General features: G+C 27.7%; 1 protein-coding gene across 8 annotated transcripts in view; it reads right to left on the bottom strand.

Annotated features, from left to right (window-relative positions):
- LOC107440008 (BTB/POZ domain-containing protein KCTD9) overlaps window positions 1-21,896 on the bottom strand; it is a 43,681-nt gene extending 21,785 nt beyond the window's left edge. For 2 of the 8 annotated variants that reach the window (XM_016052773.3, XM_043044632.2), the window contains exons 1-4: window positions 11,970-12,327; window positions 11,138-11,245; window positions 3,684-3,805; window positions 133-176 (exon numbers count right to left, since the gene is read on the bottom strand). In XM_016052773.3, the coding sequence (XP_015908259.1) occupies window positions 133-176; window positions 3,684-3,805; window positions 11,138-11,185 (214 nt within the window). In that variant the 5' untranslated portion in view covers window positions 11,186-11,245; window positions 11,970-12,327. The other 6 variants (XM_016052783.3, XM_071187576.1, XM_043044628.2 and 3 more) reach the window with 5 other exon arrangements.
- Window positions 21,897-22,710: the final 814 nt, after the last annotated feature.

Below are 22,710 nucleotides of genomic sequence, written 5' to 3'. Positions count from 1 at the left end.
TAAATTATTTTAATTAAGTAATTGAGTGAAAATTTATAGAAGGTTTATTTTGAAGAAAAACTACTTCTTCAAAGGAAAAAAAAAAGAAATAACAATACTACTACAAATTAAAATTTATAACTGTATACATACCAATAAATGGTTCTCCAGAGGACACATACAGCACATCAGCATCTCTAAAAAAGGTAAAATTGGTTTTTAAATTAAATGAAAGCAAATATTCAACCACAAATATGAGAGTTTTAAATGATAGAGTGGCAACACAGCCCAGAAAGTTGCAGATCATTTGATATATGGAACAAGGATATTGAAGTAGTGATGTATACTTAATACAGTGAAATATTGTATTACAAATTATTATTTTAATTTAAATGTCAACATTTATTCTCCAATATGGCTTAGATTAAAAATTAATTTCATTTTGGCTTTAGATATACTTTTCTGAGTTGTAGTATATGATTAGTTAAGTTATCAAGTTTTTCCACACAAGCCCTGTGTAATGGGGATAATGAGGACAAAAACAATTTTTCTTAAAAAAATTATTATGGAATAAAGAAACAATTTTCTAATTCCAAATAAAAACCAGTATGTGTTTCAAAATAAATAATTTCAAATTTCAATCTATGAAAACGAGTTAAAAATATAAAGCCGTGACAATAGAGATTTTCAACAATTTTCAGTAGCTCTTAAAAATAAATAACATTTTAATAAAATACTGCATATTAAACACCTTAGCATATTAGGTTGAGTCATTAATAACTACCAATATTCTTTGTAGTTTCTTTTCCTATTTCAAGAGAACATTATAAACTTTAAACCTAAAGCAAGGCTTCAAAAATATCAAATTTTGCCTTACCAACAAGTTACACGCTCAAACATTCTTTTCAAATGAATATTAATAAAAGCATATGAATATAACTATTATTAATCTGTCAATACATAGGTATTTCAGCTTTTATATTAATATTTTTAGTGCATTACCATCGAGATTATTTTTTAAAAAAAATAAGCATGATAAGTGTAATAAAAATTTTGAACTTTTTTCATATAATCTATGTTCTTTAGAACAATTATTTAATGACCATTAGAACATCCAAATAGAACTTCTCATTCAATATATTAACCAAACTTTTGTTTCATTTTTCTTAATTCTACCAAAACTACTCTGAAAATAGGTGTTCAACATTGTTGAGCTTAAAAAGCAAAAATTTTTTTCAAGAACAATGAATAGTTAAAGTCATCATAAAATTATTCACATCACTTTTTTAAGCTACCGCCAAAAAATTTGAAATATCTTGAATTCTCTATGAATTAAAATGAGTGACAGGACCTAGTATACCGATACTAAATGGTCCTAAGGATAATCTATGGTGAAATATTAACTATTTATCATTATTGGGAATTAGACGTGCACGAAATCCTCACATGGAAATCAATGCCTCCTGTACATATTCATAACCTTTGTAATTTTCTTCACAAAAGATTAAAAAAATTCAGTAATTATATTTCCCTTGTTTAAAATTGTATTCATTCTTTTTCTGAAGTGTCATATTTGTGATTGTAATTCTAAAGGCAGAAGAGTAAAATAAAGTAAACTCTGAATTATCTGCCAGGGGATTATCCAGTTTACAAATCATTCAAGCTCTACTTTTTTTTTTTGCAATGATAAACAACATAGCATTTAGAATTGAAAATAAATAAATTCATAATGTTGGAACTATTTTAAGAGTTTTGACAGCAACATACTAGTAAACATTCATGCTCGTAGCCCAGGTGTTCAGAATTAATCAAATAATGAATCTATACTTAAACATCGCAGCATAAAAAACAATACCTAAGTAAAAACGAGCCCTCTTCTTCCTTGTCAGCGCAACAGTCCCTTGCAGGCCTTGGCTGCCTCAACAGCTGACAAACGCGAGCGCCTCCTATACATGGCATTTCCCCTCCAATTTTCAAGTCATTTTTGATATCGTTGAGACATCTAGTAGGGGGTCTACCTCTGGGACGGGATCCCTCGAGGTTCTTGAAGGTAACGATTCTCATGGCACTATTTTCAGGGCTTCTTCATAGATGACCCAGCCACCTCAGCCTATTGCTGTGGATTATTTGCGTAATTTGGGGCAGCTTATAGAGTCCGTAGAGCTCAAAGTTATATTTAGTTTGCCAGCATCCCCTTTCTCGAATTGCGCCAAAGATAGCTCTGAGGATCTTTCTTTTTGAATGTGTTCAGTAACCGCTGTATATCTGAATTTAGGGTCCAAGTTTTGCTTCCGTAAAGCGAGTATTGAACATGTGAAAATGGGGAGATATTCATAAATAGTAAGACAACATGAGTCATGTCACCTTCTCATGATTATGTTGAACTACAAATGCAGAATGAAGTTCAAATTTCGATGAATCAAAACACCCATCAAAGCAGTATCTTCTACTGGATCATATTGTTATTATTCAAAGCAGTGATATTAATAGCAAGTACAGAAACTTATTTTTTTCCATTTAGCTTTCATATGATGAATAGGAATGAATTATCCTCAGTCATTTATTTAGTCAACATGTAACACATTATTGGAACTCTTATCAGTTATAAAATTGATAAATGACAAATAAGTATGGTCCCCACACAACCTTTGATACACCTGAAGGAAAAAGAATGAATCAAAGGTTTGAATAATTTATGGGCCATATGCAGGATTTTAAAATTGTTACTGACAAAAGTCTCTAAAAATTGTGTATGTACAGTAACTCTTTATAAGAACTAATTCTCATGTTTCAGACATTGTTTTGTGTATTCTTTTTTCAATAGTGTATGAACTCCCGAGTTAGACGTTTGTTTGTGCCTGTTTTATTTCAGCTTCCTGCCTTTCCAGCACCAAGAAACAAAGTTGATAGGCTTTTTCATACAGCAATAATAAAAAAATGTAAAAGAAGAAAATGTGAAGAAAACTGCAGATAATAAAATACATGATTTACATTAAAAAAATTGATGACGTGTGTCTTTTTTAAGCATTTGCAGATTATATGCGAATTCGCTTGTACAGGTTAGGTGGGCCACTCAATTCTGAGGATAATTGGGAGTCTACTGTATTCCACTATCCCTCTATTGTTTCGGTGAAGAAAAAAATTTAAAAAGCTAGTAAAGTACTGAATAACTGGCTAAAGTTAATATGTAGTATTAAAAAATATCCTTAAAAAAACTTAAATGTATATGAGATCGTACTTTATTCACACATACAAAAAAAAAAAAAAAAAAAAAAAAAAAAAAAAAAAAAAAAACTGTATAAATGTCAATATTCCACCAGTTTCATAATTCTTTTTAAAGTGTAGCATGTTTTTGCCAAATAAAATCCAGTACTTGAGTAATTTACAAAAGCTCAAAATTTACAAATTCTCAAAATTACTCACAATATAGCAACTTTACATTATAACATCAGTTTTAATTGACCTACTAGAACAGTTGTAACAAGTCTCTTTAAAAATAATACATTTTTATGAGCTACATTGGATGTATTCAAATGATAATTTATATTATGATTTATCATATAATAAAGCTAATAATTAAAAGTATAACTATATAACTTACTAAATGATTTCAGTAAAGCAATCTGGGCAAAATCAGTTTACTATGTATTAAAACATTGCATAATTTAAATTGTATTAGCACATATTTACAATGTATATCTTACCTTATCAAATTAATATCATCTACTTCTCCTCCTTGAGCAGTGTACATTATTTTAGCGTCGACATTTAGTTTTTTCCCAGCAGTTTCCAGAAGAGAATTAAAAGAACTTGTTACTAGAATAACCTTCAGAAAGAAAAAGTAAAAATTACAAGAAAACTTAATTAAAAAAAATATTATTTTTTAATTAGCATGGAAATAACATAAAACTTATACTCAGAATATATTGTATACATAAAATAAAAAAAGAGGACATGCACTAAACATTATGGAGAGAGATATTAAATTACGAGGTAAAGTGGTTTAAAAATAAGTAGAAATTTATAATGAGTATAAAACAAACTTTCAATTAAGCGAAAATTTGTAAACATTAAAAAGTAGTATGTACCTTCAATAAGAAATTTTTTTATTTCAAGACATTCGTACAAAGAAAAGTATTGTTTTGGGTATTAATCCAGACAGAAATTACAGACTTAAATCATTAATAACAAAATTTAAGACCTTTAAATTGGAGCACAATCAGGGTATCTGTTACAATTTAGACTTTCAAATCCATGACTGATTCCAAGAATTTTTCATCACTTAAGGAAGTTACTATTTTCTCCGACAAATACACAATAATAAATTTAAAAAAGCATAATAATAACATTAATTGAAATGATAGGTAAAACCAAAACTGTTATACTTTACATTTTCATATTTATAGATTTTAAATTTAAAGAATAGAGTAAAGAAAGAGTTGAAGCAATAAAATAGCTGGAAAAAAAAAGTAAATAATAATTTTTTCTTTTTTTCTTCAGAATTATATTTCAAAGATACTTTTCTTTTTCATCGGAAAAGAAAGATTCCCGATTTTTTCTGTTCTCATTTCGGAATAAATAAAAAATTCGCCAAAGACTGGCTTGCTTTAGCTAGAATTTAAAAATGATAAAAATTCTGAAATCACAGAAGTTTAAAAGATAATTTGCTCTAGAAATGATATTTTTTCTTTCATTTCTTGAAAGAACAGCATAATTTTTTAAAGAACATGATAAAAACATTTTATATTTTAATACAATATGATTGTGAGTGGGGATTTCGTTACAAATTACTATATTTGGAACACCATGAAATGGGGAGGGGGGAAATTCCATTTTAAAAATTAGATTTTTCGGCGACCTAAATCCATGACTTTCCATGATTTAAAAAAAAAAAAAATTAGTTAAAATCATGACATTTCATGGCAAATTTTGCTCAATACCGAAATTCATGACTTTCAGGTGCGCGGATACCCTGACAATGTTCACTTGGAAGAACGTTAAGAATTGTTCGATGAAAAAATATCACAAGAATGCCATTTTTATTGATAGAGTATGATTTTTAACATATTATGAGAAACCTTGTGGCAGAATTTTTTTTAGCTGTCCGCGACAAAACTCTTTAGCACTAATATCTTCTGCAAGATACTTTCAATGATAACAAACATATTATAATTTTTTTTAAAATTAAACATCTAATAATATGGGTGATATTTTTCCATTTTGTTGGGGGAGGGGGGTCCGCACAAATTATTTCCTCCTTTGCATTTCGTAAACACTCATTAGGACTGGGCAATACATCGATTAATAGGAAAACATTGATGTTGTGTAATCATCGCCCATCTGATGCTTAGGTTAGCGTCTTTTACGAAGCATTGGAAATTCCGATGTACGCGTGATGAGTACGATGTTTCCCGATGCCGCGAAGAGCGATTCCTCAGATTCAACATCGATGTTCACAAGTGCGAGCGAAAAGCATTCCCCCCGATCCCAAGGCAACATCGATTGCCGTGACGATCTTTTCCCGTGTGTTTCTTCCTTCGCGAATTATCAAGTAACGATCTGCTGACACGATGAATTCCAATGTGACTAGGAGTGAAACTAACTCATCGCCAATGAAAGATGAAGATGTATTTTCTTCAATTTGTGAAAATCCAAGAAAAGAAAGGATTCTCTGAGGATTATTTATGGTTTGCTATTTGATAATAATTTGAGATCATTTTTGTCTTGTTGAAGAAAAGATCGTTTTTGATCTGTTAAAATAAGACTTTCTGTTTAATTATTTTTTTACCTATTTATTTTTCTTTGTTAAATCTGAAGAATCGCATTCCTTCAATATGGATAAAATGTTTTCATTAATAATTTTGCATAAAGCTGCAATTTTGCATATTGACCACGTTTTCAATTATTAAAAAATTATTATTATTGTTAGAAAATATAAAAAAATCTAATAATTTTGCAAAAAATTTTGGCAAACGAGTTTTTAAAAGCAAATTTTCTTTTTAAGACAGTCGTTTCGTTTTTATCTCTTAAGCATTTTCTTTTTCGACTTGACTGCTTTTCGATCTTCTTTATTTATAACGATTTTTATAAGAGTGTACAGTTAAATTTTATTTTCACGAAATACAGTTAATAATACATTAGGTTAGCAATAATTCCGAAATTTTTTTTAAAAATAGTTGATTTTTACAAAATTGAAGCCATAATAATTTCCATCGTATCTTTTTCCAAGAAATTTTGTTTTTATACTAGTTTTTCGCTATTTCTTCTAAAATATTGAAGGTTACTACTTTCAATATTTCTACTGCCTTCAATAAATTATTGAAGGATATTCCTCAAGAAATTCTGGAGAATGAAAGGCCAAAAGGCTATGCACATCGGCTGTTCTAAGTTTTCTATCCTTCTCAATCCATAATTTTTTTTTTACCTTTTTCTATTACGTTTTTTATTTTTCTGTTAATGACGATTTTTTAATTGTTGGCTCAATGCGCATTTTGAATTTGATTTTTATAATTTTTATTTTAATTTTATTGTTACAGTTGGCTGATATACTTTACGGCAGGCTAATACTTTTGGTCTATTGATATGATTTTTGCGTATTAGGACTTAATCTTTAGTGGTTTGAGGGAGAGACCTCAAATATTCTAATTAGTTTAAGCAGACGATATTTTAAATTACAAAGTGAGGCACAAAAACTTACTTATCTGAATAAATTTTTTGACGGATTATAATTCCTGACCCTCAAAATATAAGGTGCAGTCGTAATCTGAGAAATATAGTCCTAATAATTTGGTCAGGAGAGCGATCGAAAGTTAGGATCTCTTGAAGTTAATGCTACATTTTGCATATTTCGTCATATCTTGAGAACTTTTTACTCGAATTGAAAAGTTTTAGCACAAAATTATAAAATTCATTTATCCAAAGATACTTTTATGCAAAAATGATTTTTTATTCATTTTTTTATCAGTAGTAGTCGAAAAAAGTTTGAATTGTAAGGTGTACAATTTTTTTTAAAGAAAATAATTTCTTATTTCAAAATAAAAAGGTTGAAAGAAATTAGTTGAATAGTTTTTGAAAAATAAATTTCAAAAAATCTGACTTTTTTAAAACCGATTACTAAGTCAAAAGTAATTTTTTTTTTCATGCACTACACTCTATCCACAAATATTAATTGCTAAAATATTCATGTTAAGATAAATTTATTACTATATAAAAGCTGAAAAAAATGCACCAATTTCTTCTAATTTTATTTTCTAGAAAAATTATTTCTTAATGCAATAATTTTTTAATGTGTTTTTGTCTAAGATACCTAACCATCTTTAAGAATGTAGAAAATGAACAATAATTTTTGTTTGACCAAGGTTGAAATACTATTCTTTTTTTTTTACCCTTCTTAATTCATCCTTAAAGATAATTTATCATTTTTTTCAAAGCTGCATGTAAAATTTTAATGAATTATTCGTTTCACTAGTCAATTATTTATTATTATCCTCTTTCTTTAATTTAAAAACTTCCAATTTTTTCAGCAAAATCTGAAGGTTGAAAAGATGTGTTGTGCTTAAATTGAAAAAGACAGTCTATTGAATTATTTTAATCCAAAAGAAGAAAATAATCAAAATAAAAATAATAAATAAAAAATAGAAAAAAACACATTACAAAAAATATTTTTTACTAAACATTGATATACTAGGCTATAAAGTCATACATTTAATTTACTCCTATCCTTACATTTTTGCTAATGATTATATTTTTTATATAACTTTATTGAAATTAAATACAACATTAAATTATAAATCACTTAGTTGTTTATATATACCTATAAAATGAATATAATTCATATAATGTTAGTTTAATGCATTTTGGCAGACTTTCACTTTTTATAAATTTTATCTGTATGTCCCTCTCTTGAAATCTTACTCTCTTTTTTCCCCAAACACACAAAGTTTAAATTCTAAAAATCCAATATATATATTTAAAATTTCAGTTTTAGTCTTACTTTACAGTAGCATCAAATAAATAAAAAGCTAAGTTATGCAAAAATGCAAAATTTGGCAAAACCAAATGTAAAACAGTAACGTGACATCGTAAAGTATCGAAACATTGTGATGTTTGAGTGGCGATGCATCACGATGCTGAAATCCTAACATTGCCCAGTCCTAATACTCATCACAGTAAAAAATTGAAAGCGTCAAAAAGTGATTACCTATATGCAGAATTCAAATATTATGAGTACATTTCTGGTGAAAGGTAATTATTTTCACTTTTTAAAAAGAAAAATCATTCTGCAAGAGCTCTAATGTTCTGCGACAATGTCGCCGGGTCGCCGCGATTCTGCCACGGGGATGAGAAATATTACATTAACTAAACATCAGCTAAATTCTTTATTCTTATAAATTTTTTAGGATGAAATTTTAATTCTTTTTTTTTCTTTTTATTATTTAAAAATATTTTTTAAAAGCATTTTAGCAAAGAGATCTAAATGCTTATACTGCAAATAACATATTATTACATGCCCGTGAAATCATCCACCTTTCATTAACCTTCGTAAAAAAAAAANCAATTCCGGAGGGCGGGAGAATAACTCAAAATTCGGGAGACTCCCGCAAAATGCGGGAGAGTTGGCACGTCTGCTATTCTTGAAGAATGCGACTAAAAGCCCTATTTAGGAAACAAAAATTATTTCTTTAGAAAAAGGTGAAAATTTATCTCTCATTATCTCTCAATTTATCTCTAATTATTCTTCATTTAATAGATTTTTTATTGCTAAAAGGCAGTTACATTCTAGAGCTCCCTGACCTATAAATACTAAATAATGTTGAAAGCAAATATCAGTAATTCATTTAGTCATTAATTTGACTTGAAATTCACAATTTCATTAATTTTCCTTTTTTTTTTTTAAAAAAAAAAGGATCAGTAATAAATGTTTATAATTTTTGAATAAAAGGCTTTTTAAGGCATGTTTTAACTCTGACAAATAAGCATACAGAGGTTTTTTTAGTGGGAAGTCAGTTCATGTTAAATGGCCTTTTCTTAGAAAATACAGAATCAATTTTCACATTTTTTTGTTTCTCATTATGTTGCAAATTATTATTAAATTATGGAATAATAGAAGAAGTTTCAAAATTTAAATTTCTTATTATATACTTCTTATGATATAAAAATGTATACAACTCATTAAAATAATAAAGGAAATCTAATAAGGAAAGAATGACTTTCCAATCAATTCAAATGAAATTAATAAAAATACATTGAATTTTAATTGGTATAGAAAATAACTGAACTTGCAAAGAAAATTGAATAAGTTTTAATTTTTTAAATATTTTAAAATATAAAGTCAACTCTTTTAAATTTGAACTCAAAAGGAAAATATACAAAATTCATAAATAAGGTTAACAGTAGGAGTGGTTAAAATAAATCAATGCTATGTTGAAGTTGAAAGGATATTTGCCTAGTATAAAATAATTTTTCAGCAGAAAAATCTGTGTTATTAGAAGAAATTATTAGGACTTCTTACAAATAATTAATGACAAAATCAGACTTTCTATCATTGTAGAAAATTAAAATCTCAACAAGGCTTAGTTAAACATGGAAAGTGTAACACAATTTTATTTCTGAATATTGTTGTAGATATTAAAGTGACCAAGAAAAAAGATGTCAACCCCTTCTCAAATATGGTCAACCAGTAGGAAGGAAAGAGGGTATGGCTTGAAGATGTTTACAAAATTGATTGTTTTTCAGACCCTGTGGCAGAATTTTTCGAGCTATGTGTAACAAAACTCTCTAGCACAAATATTTCTCTGTAAGATACTTTTAATAATAACGAACATATATGATACTAATTTAAAATAACAAATGCATTGGTTTACAAACAAAAAACTATATAATTTGCTTTTAGTTGCACATGTAATAATTTCTTATTCTTATATTATGATTGATATTCCAGCATTGTGCTGAGGAGGAAACACACAAATTACTCCATTCTTCACATTTTGCAAATAATCATTACAATAAAAAAAAAAAAAAATCATGAAATCTGTAGAAGTAATTGCCGAAAAAAATTGACGATGAAATCACGCGAGTTGAACTCCTCAAATGCTTGTCTCATTTCGAGATTAGGTTGCTGTAATAAAAACTATCGTATAAAAAATATCGGACTTAAAAACTCTGGAGAAATCAATAGATATAGGTGTCAAAAATTCAATAGAATTATTGCCTTAAAAAGTAAATACTCAAATGCACGATTTGAATTTTCTATATTGTTTAAAATATATCGGGATATTTAAAAACCACTTGAAAATCAATAATTGCCAAAAATATAATTGAAACATTAGATCGCTTTATGATACTATCTGCGTAAATCGAGCCCTCAAAAAGTGATAATCTAAATGCATGATTCAAATATTAAGTGTAGATTTCTGAAGAAAAGAAAAGTAATTGTTTTTCTTTTACTTTGCAAAAGAAAAATCATTTAGCGAGAGAACTCTGTAACGTTCTGCGACAATGTTGCTGCGCTTTTGTCACAGGGTTTTCAGGAAACATTTAAGATAGAGTGGTGCTTAAAAAAGGATTTTACAGCAAAGTTGTATGGTGAATAGTTCCTGAAACTAAATGAGTTTTTGTTAAAACCTACATTTTTAACTGATTTTGCAGGACTTAAAGAGAGTTTAGCAAACATGAAGACGAACACAATTTACTTTTTATTATTGTCCGAGCCACTTTATTATCATAAAAAACCGATGTTGTCTCCCTCCCCAATCACAGTCTACGAATTGGACAGGGGGAAAGGGACATGAGAAAGACCAGTTCCCAAGAAGTTAAATATAGAAATAATTAAGCCAAAACTAGAAATTATTTAAAAGTTGTGTTTTAGACAAAATATGGTTACTGCCAATCTAAGATTGGCAGTAAAAATTTTTTTTAAAAATCTGTTGGTAAAAAATTATATTTATCAAAAATGATCATTATTTATCAAAATCTTTGAATCAAAATTTAAAGTTTATCCTATTACAGTAGATAATTTTTTTTTCTGTTTAAAATATTAATTTAATAAACCAAAATTTGCATATGGATACTTAGAATCAGGATTATATTGTACTAATTTTTTTTATTTTTTAAATTTGAATTCTTAGTTCAGAAGATATAGTATAGAAATAATTTTTACCTTGCCATTTGTAGAAGAACCATTTTTAAAAATATTAACTCTCTTCATGCTGTCTTGAATCTTCTTTTTTGTTCATGCTACACAATTTAGACAACAATTTTAATTTATCTAGAATAAAAGAAAATGTAGCCATTTTTAATATGACATAGACTCCAATTGTAAACAAATGATGAGATATATATATATATATATATATAAAAAATTCAAATAAATTTAATTTCAAGTAAAAAAAAAATTTTTACTTTTTATTCACAATTGAAAAAGAAGATACAATAAAAAATAAGAACTGTATAAGAAAATACAGATTAAAACATGAGAGTCAAACTACAAAACTAAATCAGCATACCATCCCATTACATCAATTGGTGGTCTGGAGGATTACTGATAATTATTCTATGGTGGCCCTAATGAAATTTTAGTGGTCATATACCTACGTTAATTTTGAGCCTTGACTTTAATGATCATGGTGTATTATTTCTGCTAATTTGAATTTAATCAAGGACCTAGGACCAAACCAGAACACTGTTTTCCTTGGAGCTCTAAATTTTCCTATGCTCCGGGGCTTATTTAGTTTTTTTAGGCGATGCTATTGATGTTATAGCACTTTTGATAATAATGATTTTGATCTCAATATCCATATCAATACACCTGCCAATAAAATAAAAAAAGTTTTCAAGATATGGCATGCATGCCAGATCTGGTAAAAGCATGCCAGAAACCAAACAAAGAGAAAAAAAAAAAACACCTTATGTAGAAGCAAATGAACATAACTTTTTTAGGTTTATACATTTTCATTAATCAAAAGTAAGACTTTATAAATAGTAATAATTACTTATTTTTAAAATCCTCAAGATTTAATTATTTTCTGAATAATTACTCAGGATAATATAGAATAATTTCAAAGGATTAAAGCATAATGTCAAACGAAACATGTTGAACTGCACGTATTCATCATATATTATGTCAAACACAACGAATTTGAGTAAGCAAATTGTGATAACATTTTGAATCCTTGAAGGAGTTTAACACAGAAGTAAATAAAGATTGATAAATTACAAGAATTTTGATTTCTAATTCATATCATCATTGCAGCATAAATCTGTTTTAGCAATTCGATTACCGCTATCGATAACATTACCATGGTGATAATTTAATAAAAACAATTTGCCCAAATAAAATAGAGTTTGGTTACCTATTTTTGTTCAACTAAAGGGAACTCATTCTTTAAAGATAGGCCTACAAAGGTTCCTCTTTATATGCCAAGGTCTAGACAGAGAATGTTTATAACATGAGCATTCTCGCTGCATTATCATTTTAAAAGAGCGATTTTTACTTTATACAAAAATCGTATTTATAGAAATCGTAGTGAACTCAATGATGCCGACTAGAACCTGCTGATTTATGACTTTTCCGTTAGTAAATATTCGAGATCGCAACGCTTGAATAGTATATTTTCTGGCTTTTATTCACTAAGTTTTCATTTAGTTCTATCAGAGTCATTGGAGGACGTCATTTTTTTTTTAAGCAGCAAAATTTCCCTAAGGAAAATGCAGAGAAACTGCAGAATATTGGAACTGCAGAATTTTGCAGAATATTGGTAAATTTTTCTGAAACAGAACACGCCAAACATTTGAAGAACAACTTCTCAATAATTTTTACCTTTCTATTATCAACATTTCGATTTCTCATACTGTTGCAGATGTGCGTATTACGGTAAAATAAATTTTTTTTTTGTGTCTTCCATTACAAATTAAAGTGAAGTCAACATTGCTGATTTTATTCCAATGAATAAATATGATTTCAGAACGTGCAGAACTGCAATATAAAATAATTTTCTATAATAGTTTTCTACGTCTGATTAAGAACTTTAAGACTTAAAAAAAGAAAAAATATGAAAGTTTTTTATTTCAAAATGAGGAATTTTTAGAATCGTTTTTTTAATCATAATTATTCTTTGCACATCCACATGACCCGTTGCATCGCATCCGCGGAGGATTGATTTGCAAACATAATCTGCTGTAACAAAATTTTTTTTCTTTCAAACAATAAAATTTTCCAATCTCAGAAATACAAGTGTTGCAAAACAATGGTGTGTCCAAGTTATTTACAAATAAATCTTACAAATCACAATCACTTTTTAGCCACCAGCGGTATGCATAAATTTTGGAATTTCTACAATTGTCCATTATCAGTATTTGGTGGTGTCCACAGGACATGAATGTATCACTCCAAGAATGTATTAAATAGAATCGTGGACACCCCGACACCACTTTTTCAATGTCCGCAAAGGGTATACCCAGGTTTCGTAATATTATATTTGTATACTACCTGATATCTATATATATATATATTCTAAAGGTTTATAAAATGAAAAATGAAAACTTTTTTATATCTACATTCTACTTACCGTACAATAGTTCATTAATCAAGCAATGTTTAATTTCGAAGGGGGTTTAGTTCCCCAAACCATCCCCAAAAATACGCCACTAACTTGTACCCTTTGATCGCCACACGGTTACTAGCAGGATGTAATTGCAGCATTTTTAAATACACGTTGAGCAATATTGGTTTTACATCCCTTATGAAAAAATGGAGGTATAAATGAGGTATAAACGAGGTATATTTTAAAGGTATAAAGGAGGTTGTTGTTTAAATACGTCGTAAAGGTTGAAAAGGGTGCAAATGAATACCTCAAAATCAACCTCAAATATACCTTAAATATACCTCCAGAGGTATATATGTTNTTGAAGTGAATTTTAAACAACCTCAAAACAAGCTGAAGTATATATAAATCAACCTCGTACACCTTAATTACATTCTTAACGAGGTATAATTTTTATTGCTGTTTTCTCTGCAACCTTAAATATACCTCAAAACAACCTTAATACCTCAAAAATACCTCAAATCAACCTTAAATATACCTTAAATTTTCATAAGGGATCCTTTTGCTCTTGAGGAAACTCTGTCGGTTTTGAAAAAAGTGCATGCATATTTTCAAATACAAACTTGGCAGACTGAATGTCCTTTGTGCACTTGGGGTGGCCCATTGATAATTTGATATAAAGTGGCTCCTCCTCGTCCATCAAGGAAATGGCAGCCATTTCACGAACGTGGAATTTTTAATCGATGACAAATCCATAGAGTTGGAGGATTTCGCAAATGTCTCGACTATTGACCATGATTGCTAAAAAAGACAATAGCTTTCTTCAAGAAATGACTTGAAGAACAAGATGCTCTGGCACTGAATCGTTGCTTGGTATACCCTTTGTGTGACATTGGAAAATGGGGAAGTCGACGATTCGATTTAATAAATTCTTGGAGTGATACATTCAAATCCTGTGGACACCACCAAAGACTGATGATGGACAATTGCGGAAATTCCAAAATTTCGGTATATCGCAGGTGACTTAAAAATGATTGTGAGGTTTCTCCATCCCTTTTCTTTTGTTCTGAAAAATTTATTTAAAAATATCTAGTTGGATTAATTAATAGTTTTTTTAATTGTATTTAATTTTTTAAATGTTCTTTTTAAGTTTTTTTTTCTATAAACGTCATAGGAGTTTTGTTCTTGGTTCAGGTTTTGAGTTTAATTTTGTTTAATTGATTATTTGCTTTTCAGGTTAAATTTAATTCTATGCAAAGTACAATTAATAATTATTTCATGGCGCATGGCTCGTCGCGCGCCCAAACAAGGAGCACTGATGTTAATCTTGACTTGGGGAATACTTCGGATAAAAAGAAGAAAAAGAAAGTCAAATTTTGTGTTTAAATAAATTAAAAAATATTAAAAAATTTAAAAAATGCAAAAATAAAAATTGCAAGACTTGTCCTTTAGTTGATAATTCACAAATTGACTGCCATTTCAATGTTTTATCTTGTAAATGTCTTAACATAGTTTATTTTATTCAATGTAATTGTTGCAATTTATGTTATATATTGGTCAAACTAGTTTAGAATTTCATAAGAAAATCAATTCTCATAGATCTGATATAAAACATTTCAATAATAATAATAATAGTAGTACAACAGATTATGAAATTTACATTTTCAATTTCATGATTGTGATAATGTTACTCTTTTTATTTTGGATTTTATGGATAATTTAGATAATAGGCTTGATTTGGAAATTATTTATATTAGAAGTCTTAAAACCCTTTTTCCTTATGGTTTAAATAGTAAATTTAATTATGAAGGTACTATTGATATCGATAATTATTGTGTTTACGATAAATTTAAAGTTTTTAATTTACGTAGAGCTTTTAGTTCTATATATAAATATAAAAGTGGTGTATAGGTAAGGGGACTGGAAAAAGTTTTGAATTTGATGAATTTTCGAAAATTTGTAATTTTTATGTTAACCTGAATAATACTTTTTTTTATTAGGAAATATATTTTCGGCTTTAAAAATAAAGTTCTTAAAAATTTCTTTTTTAAATTTGGGAATAAAATTAAATTTGATATTGAACTTATTAAATTTATTGTTTTTGATTTGGTTAAATCAAAGCTTGGGATTGATAAAACTGATTTGCTTCTCAAAAAGGTTTCTAATGTTCAGAAAGTTTTTTGTACAATTAATTTTCATGATAAAAAATGTGAAAATGTTAGGATTTCACAGGCTATTCATTGTTTTTCCGATATTTTTCCTTTAAAACAACTTAATGTTTCAGCTGCCTATAAATATTCCTCTACTTTAATAAAAAAGGTTTGTAACTATAATTTTTTAAGTCCGAATTTAAATTATATTTCATTGTCTGATTGTCATTGTAATGATAAAGAATTTTCTCAATATATTGATAAAGATTATGGTCACTTTATTACAGGAAATTTAGATTGTTGGAGATCAAGATTTAATTAGTATTTTGAGTAGGGGTTCAAAATTCAGAACAATGTGTAAAATGAAAAACGATGATTTTATTTTATCGTTTAAAAGAGATCTTGATTTTTTCACAGCTAAAATTTCTAGGAAATATCATTGGCCTGTTGAAGATTTTACAGAATGGAAAACAAAAATATTGGAAGAAATTAAATATAATTTCTTTAATTCCAGGTTTTGTACTTATCCCAGTGATACCATTATTGATTATGAATTGTTTGAAAAGATTAAAATTCTTAAAAATAAGTTTATTATTACTGCTGTTGATAAAGCATCGAATAATTTTCGTATTGTGCGTAAATATTTTTTAAAAAAATTAATCATTGGGGAATATAATGCTAATAATACTTATTTTAAATTAAAGGAAGATAAAAAGTTATTGAAAAAAGGATAATTGCNAGATTAAAATTCTTAAAAATAAGTTTATTATTACTGTTGTTGATAAAGCATCTAATAATTTTCGTATTATGCGTAAATATTTTTTTAAAAAATTAATCATTGGGGAATATAATGCTAATAATACTTATTTTAAATTAAAGGAGGATAAAAAGTTATTGAAAAAAGGATAATTGCTTTTAGTAAAAAATTAAAGTTTAAATTGAATAGAATTACAACGAAGAGCCATTACATTATGACCACACTGCTAATAACGTGTAGGACCACCTTTAGCTCTCAAAACTGTTAGCACCCGCGGTGGCATTAATTCCACAAGGTGCTGATAGGTAGTCTGAGGTATCTGGTACCAAGCGCTCACCAAATAGTCCTGCAATTCCCTCACATTGCGAGGGGGTAGCGTGGCAGCACGATTTTGGTTTTCCAAGTAGGACCACAAATGCTCTATTGGATTAAGGTCAGGTAAATTTGGGGGCCAAGACATGACTTGAAAGTCACTGGAATGTTCCTCGACGATTCGACCCTTATGACATGGTGCATTATCCTGTTGGTAAACATCATCCCCCGCAGGAAAAATTGTTGCCTCGAATAGGTGAACCTGGTCTGCAACTTTGTTCAAGTAGCTTACAGACGTCAGGGATTGTTCTATGAGGATGATGGGTCCTAATGTGCTACATGAAAACATTGTTCCTGAGCGAGAAACCATGAAAACCTGGGCGAGCCCATTGTTATAGATGGAGGGTAGTCATAATGTAATGGCTCTTCGATGTACTTTTCCATATTTATTTCCTATCGTTAAATTTCATAGAAATCCAGTAAAATTTAGATTTATTACGTGTGGTACAAATTGTTATAATTCTAGTATTAATAAAAAGTTTTTTAATTTTCTTAAAATTATTTTACTTAAGATTAAAGAAGAGGAAAATATTGTTATTGATAGTAACGTTGATGTTTTGAATTTTATTAATAATAATGTGGTTTTTAATATTCATACTTTTGACTTTGAAAATTTGCACACCAGTATACCACATGCACAAATAATTGATGTTTGTAGTGGCATTTTTGATAAATATTTATTTAATGAAAATATTGATAAATCTTATTGGATGGATATTTGTAGGTTTAATTTTCTTTGAAAATGTACTTTTTAATGGCCTTAATTTTTATATACAAAATGTAAGGATTCTGCAAGGTGATTCTTTTTCTGGTGCTTTTGCTAATATTTTTTTTGCATTTTTTTGAAGCTAAATCTAGCGAGTTTAATGATTTTAAAGCTTTTAGATATATTGATGATTTAATTTTGTTTAATTGTGATAATTATGATTTTATTTTTAATATTTATCCTAAAGAATTGGTTTTGAAGAAGACAAATGAAAATTGCTTAAATGTTGAATATTTAGATGTTAAAATTGATATTGTTGATAAACAAATTAAAATTGGAGTTTTTGATAAAAGAAAAGCATTCAATTTTAAAGTTATTTTTTTCTGTAATTTTGAAACTAATTTGTGCAGTAAAACTTTCAAAAATTTAGTTTTTTTCTCAATTGTTTAGAATTAATAAAATTTTTAATTTTTCTTCTGAATTCAAGAAGCAACCAATAATTTTTTAAGAAATTTAGAAAATAATGGTTTTCCTTTTAATTTTTGTAATATTGATTTTAAAATTAAGAAAATGATTGAGAATTATTAGTTTTTTCATTCAATAAGCCAAGATCCAAGTCTTAATTGAGTTGCCACGGTCAAGCTTTACTTGATGTCACTAATTTCTGGCTCTTTTTTAACTTCTTTTTTCTTCTTCCTTTTTTTCCTTCTTTCTACAGCGCAGGTTAGGGAGCGTTGCTTTCATTTTTATTTAAATTTAGTTATGTCTCGCAGTCAGCTGTGTTATTGGATTTTTGTTTCAAGTAAGATTTTGTAAGTACTATTCTTATGTATTTGTTTTGTTTTTATTCCTCAGTATTTGCTTTATGTATTTTATATTATGTAATATATCCTTTTCCTGGACTTTGGCAAAACCTTTGGGGTACAGAAGAGAGAGCAATTTTAGACTTTTTGTCGTGCTTCCTCGATAGAAAAGGTTTTGCTTTTATGACTTCCGGAGCTGGTACCCCCTGAAGACGTCAGCTTCGGTTATCATATTTATCCAATTTTTTTTTCATATTTCAATGCTTCTTTTGTTTCAACTCCTTTCGGATTCACTGCTGCTTTGCGCGTTTTACCACAGGAAGTATAATTATTTTTAATAGCTTTTAAAATAGGGAATTCTTTTCTTAATTTAAAGACAACTAACTTCATTAAGCACAATTAAATTTTAAAACTTTACAAGCATGATATAGTTAAAAAAAGTTTTGCTTTGAGAGGAATACAATTTAGAAATAAATATCTCTCATTAAAAAAATTATATTAAAGAAAGCTTATATTTGAAAAATAATAATTTTTTATTAAGAGCAAGACAGTATAAGTTTAGTTAGTTATACGCATTCTGCAATAATCAATAAAATAAAATTCTCAAAATAAAATGTATTAATTAAAGAGCCAAATGATTGAGATTAATTATTTCTAATAAAATTATAACAATTAAGTTGCATAGTTTGGTTATTCATTCAAAAAATTAGTGGTTAAGAAAAATCATTGATAGAGTTACATAATGTTGCACTGTCCTGGAATTCAATAAAAAAAAACTTCTGCTTTCTTTCATAAATTTTCAAAATATTAAAACGCTATTAATTAAAATTGTATTGCAAACTATGTTTGTATGTATAGTATTCTATGCATAGAACAATTAAAAAAATAAACCGATAATAATAAAAATTTGCACACTGACTAAAAACTCTTCTTTTTATTATTTTTTATTCATATTATGTATATAAGTTACATTATAAGCTCATTATACTATATTTAGTAAAATAATAATTACAAAAACGAAGTATTCTAAATAACTTTTGATATAGCGAACGACTTATCAAACAACGGATAATTTTAAAATTGTCTTATAAAAAATAGTGTTCTTTTTCTTTATTTCAATCTCGTAATTCATAATAAATTGCATAGTAAAAAGTACATTTTGTTAAGTGGAGTGGAATTTTAAAGGTTAATTACACTTAATGGTTGAAGTTGATATACAAATAAAACATAAATTTATAAGTTAAAAAAAACGACTAACTTTGAAGCTAGAAATTTGTAATTAAAATTTTAGATAATTTTGTTTCTTGTATTTTTCTACAATATTTTGTTATTAATAAATAAATAACAAATTTACTGAAGCTAATTATTCTCTCGCAAACAAAGCTGTTCATAATATTTTTAAAAAATATAATACATAACAATCTAAGAATATATGGAAAAATTTATCTATTTTAAGGATAAAATTGGTCAGTTTTTTCTAGTACTATAGCCGAATTAGTTCAGCTTCATAGTTAAAATATCCACAAAAACTAGATAAAAAAAAAAGATGATTCAAAGTAATGATTTTTGCAAAAACAATTTCTAGAAAAACAAACAAACATGCAATCTGTTTAAAAAGAAAACTATGCAAAGTTATAGCTAAACATAATGAATTCTTTTTAACAATTTTCTGCAATTATGACAGTTAAACTGGAATGATCAACTGCAATGAATTCTATCTCTTCAGACCTTCAAAAACTTTAATAGTGTTTTTAGAATTTTGTAACAAGCTGGCAAATTGTTGAAAAGATTAAAATAAAACAATGGTATGGTTAAGTGTAAGCTTCCAAAATAAATAAATTAATTAATAAATAAACAAATAAAGGAAATCATATAGGCTCATAGAGCTATACAGGATTAGTAACTTCTGATTTCAGAATTAATTCCCATGAAATTTTTAAAGATGTTTTGCTTTTCCATTATTCGTTATTTCGAATTTAATTTTTTAATTAATGGAGCGAAAAAACTTTTCTCAGCACTCTTAATAGCATCTCTTAGCACATCACGTAATAAATAAAATTACAAATTAAAATATTTTTGTAAGAAATTTAAAAACTTGGTTCTCAACATTTTGAAGTTTGCTGCTTTCTTTATGCTTTTAATTACAATAACAATACAATGACAAGTATTTAATTTCACAACGTTAACTAATTGTTTTTGATCTATCAATATCCAAATTTAAAATAATTCAATTTGTCTTAAAGATAATGGCTTGTTGCGATAACATTTTTAAGCCAAATTAATGATTAAAATCACAACATATATGATGTTAATAATATCTCCAGAAATTTTTGCATTGTGGGGGTGCAAGTATGCAAATAGAAAAATCTAATAAAAATATTTCAAAGAAATCAAGTTTTTTTTTTAAATAAAAAAGTATTGTGTGTGAGCTATCAGAAATTTTCAAATACTAATTCAATACTACCAAACCGAAGGTCCTTAGCTTGAAATTTATATTTTTAACATTATATAAACTTAAGTGGTAAAACAAATAATAAAAATAATAATCATTTAAACTATTTGCAATGTTTTGCAAAAAAAAAAAAAAAAAAAAAAAAAAAAAAAAAAAAAAAAAAATAGGCTTTACTGTTGTATTAATATTTTGCGGAAAGCAAACTTTTTAGTTGTTTATAATATTTTAAATTTACTAATGTAATCTTTATGTCATGACATAAATAATAAAAATATCACAAAAGAATTTTTACCTTTTAAAATATAAGTAAAGCAACATTTAACGAAACATAATTTTTAATTTATTAGATTTTACGTAAGCGTTCTTTTAATCTCTATCATTGCAGTCACAATTTTGAATATATCTGTCGGATGGAAAGAAATTAATGCATTAATTTAAATAGTTAGAAAATGATTACTTACAATTGAGGTGACTCAAGTGAATGGTAACAACGACTGTTACGATCAAGAACTTGAACTCTCTCTTTTCATTAGCCGGAACAATCTAAGCTGTCTCTGTAGTACGACGCGATGTGCTAATTCACATTCACCTTCTTTATACTTTAAAATTTTCGATGTTTATTAAATAAAATAATATAAATTTGAATGATTAGTCTCCTGAACATTAACCAACCACCACAGCGGTGACAGCCGGATGTTAAAATATTAAGGAGATTATGTTTTAGAAGGAATATCTTGTTTCATTTTGGATTTCGGAAGTTTCATAAAAACGGTACTGTGACTTTTCAATTTTTGTTTCTTAATTTCTGTCGGAATGCATACTTTACATTAATTTTATTGCATGATATAATCATTATTACATAATTAATATGCAGCCAAATAGTATTGAAAATACTTACGCAGATAAGGTAGCACTTTAATTACTCTCTCATCCCCTACGACAAATGCGAGAAGTTTCTACAGATTCTTTAACTGGAGATTTTCTTAAAACAATATGGCTGCAACTTTTACCCTCCAATGTACAATCTATTTTATCAATTTTAACTGATCAAACGCTGGTTAAATTGGCTTTATTAGCTGATAAAATACTAGAATCTTCCCTACCCAGCAAATAAATTTCATTTAACAAAACGAAGCTAAGACCGATATAAAAAATGATTCACTTGTAACTCTTGAAAATCAAATTTCAGAGCTCAGCTTACAAGTAGCGAGAATGTCAACACAGTAATACAGTCTCCGATCAATTTCTCGAGGTCGTTCAAACTCAAGGGTAAGTAATAAATCAGCAAAACGTTCATTTTATTTTTATCATTTTCGGTTTGGAAAAGAAGCGGTAAAATGTAAACAGCTTTGTTCTTTTAATTCAGGAAACGAATAAGCGCCTTCTGTTTTGCCTACAGATTCCATGGCTAATAAATTAGGCAACAGATTATTCATTTATGATAAATATGCAAATTTAAACTTTCTTATGGATTCGGGAAGCTCTTGCTGTGTTCTGCCTATATCTAACTGTAAATATAAATATACGCCTAGTAGCATAATGTTATATGCCGCAAATAATTCAATCATTAAAACATACGGAGCGAAACATTTAAAATTATCATTTAACCTCCGTCATTTATTTGGATGGATTTCATTCTCCCCAATTTTTGGGGCAGATTTTTTTAATGCATTACTTGTTGATCTTAAGAATAAACGTCTTATTAGTACGAACACTTCTTTAAAGTCAATCGGCTATTTTGATAACTATTCTTTATAGTTCAAACTATATCTAATAATATGCCTTTTCAAAATTTACTACAAGAATTCTCGGATACAACTAACCAAGCACAAGAAAGAAAATCTATTAAACATTCTACCGTTCATCACATTGAAACACAAGTCCACTTGTACATTGTAAGGCACTCGCTTACATTCGAAAGTTTTCGAAGCAGTTACGTGTGAGCTGCTT

This window comes from Parasteatoda tepidariorum, chromosome X1, assembly GCF_043381705.1.
Source record: "Parasteatoda tepidariorum isolate YZ-2023 chromosome X1, CAS_Ptep_4.0, whole genome shotgun sequence".
Taxonomy (NCBI): Eukaryota; Metazoa; Arthropoda; class Arachnida; order Araneae; family Theridiidae; genus Parasteatoda; species Parasteatoda tepidariorum.
Note: the sequence above shows the minus strand (reverse complement) of the source record. Positions and strands in the feature narration are given on the sequence as shown.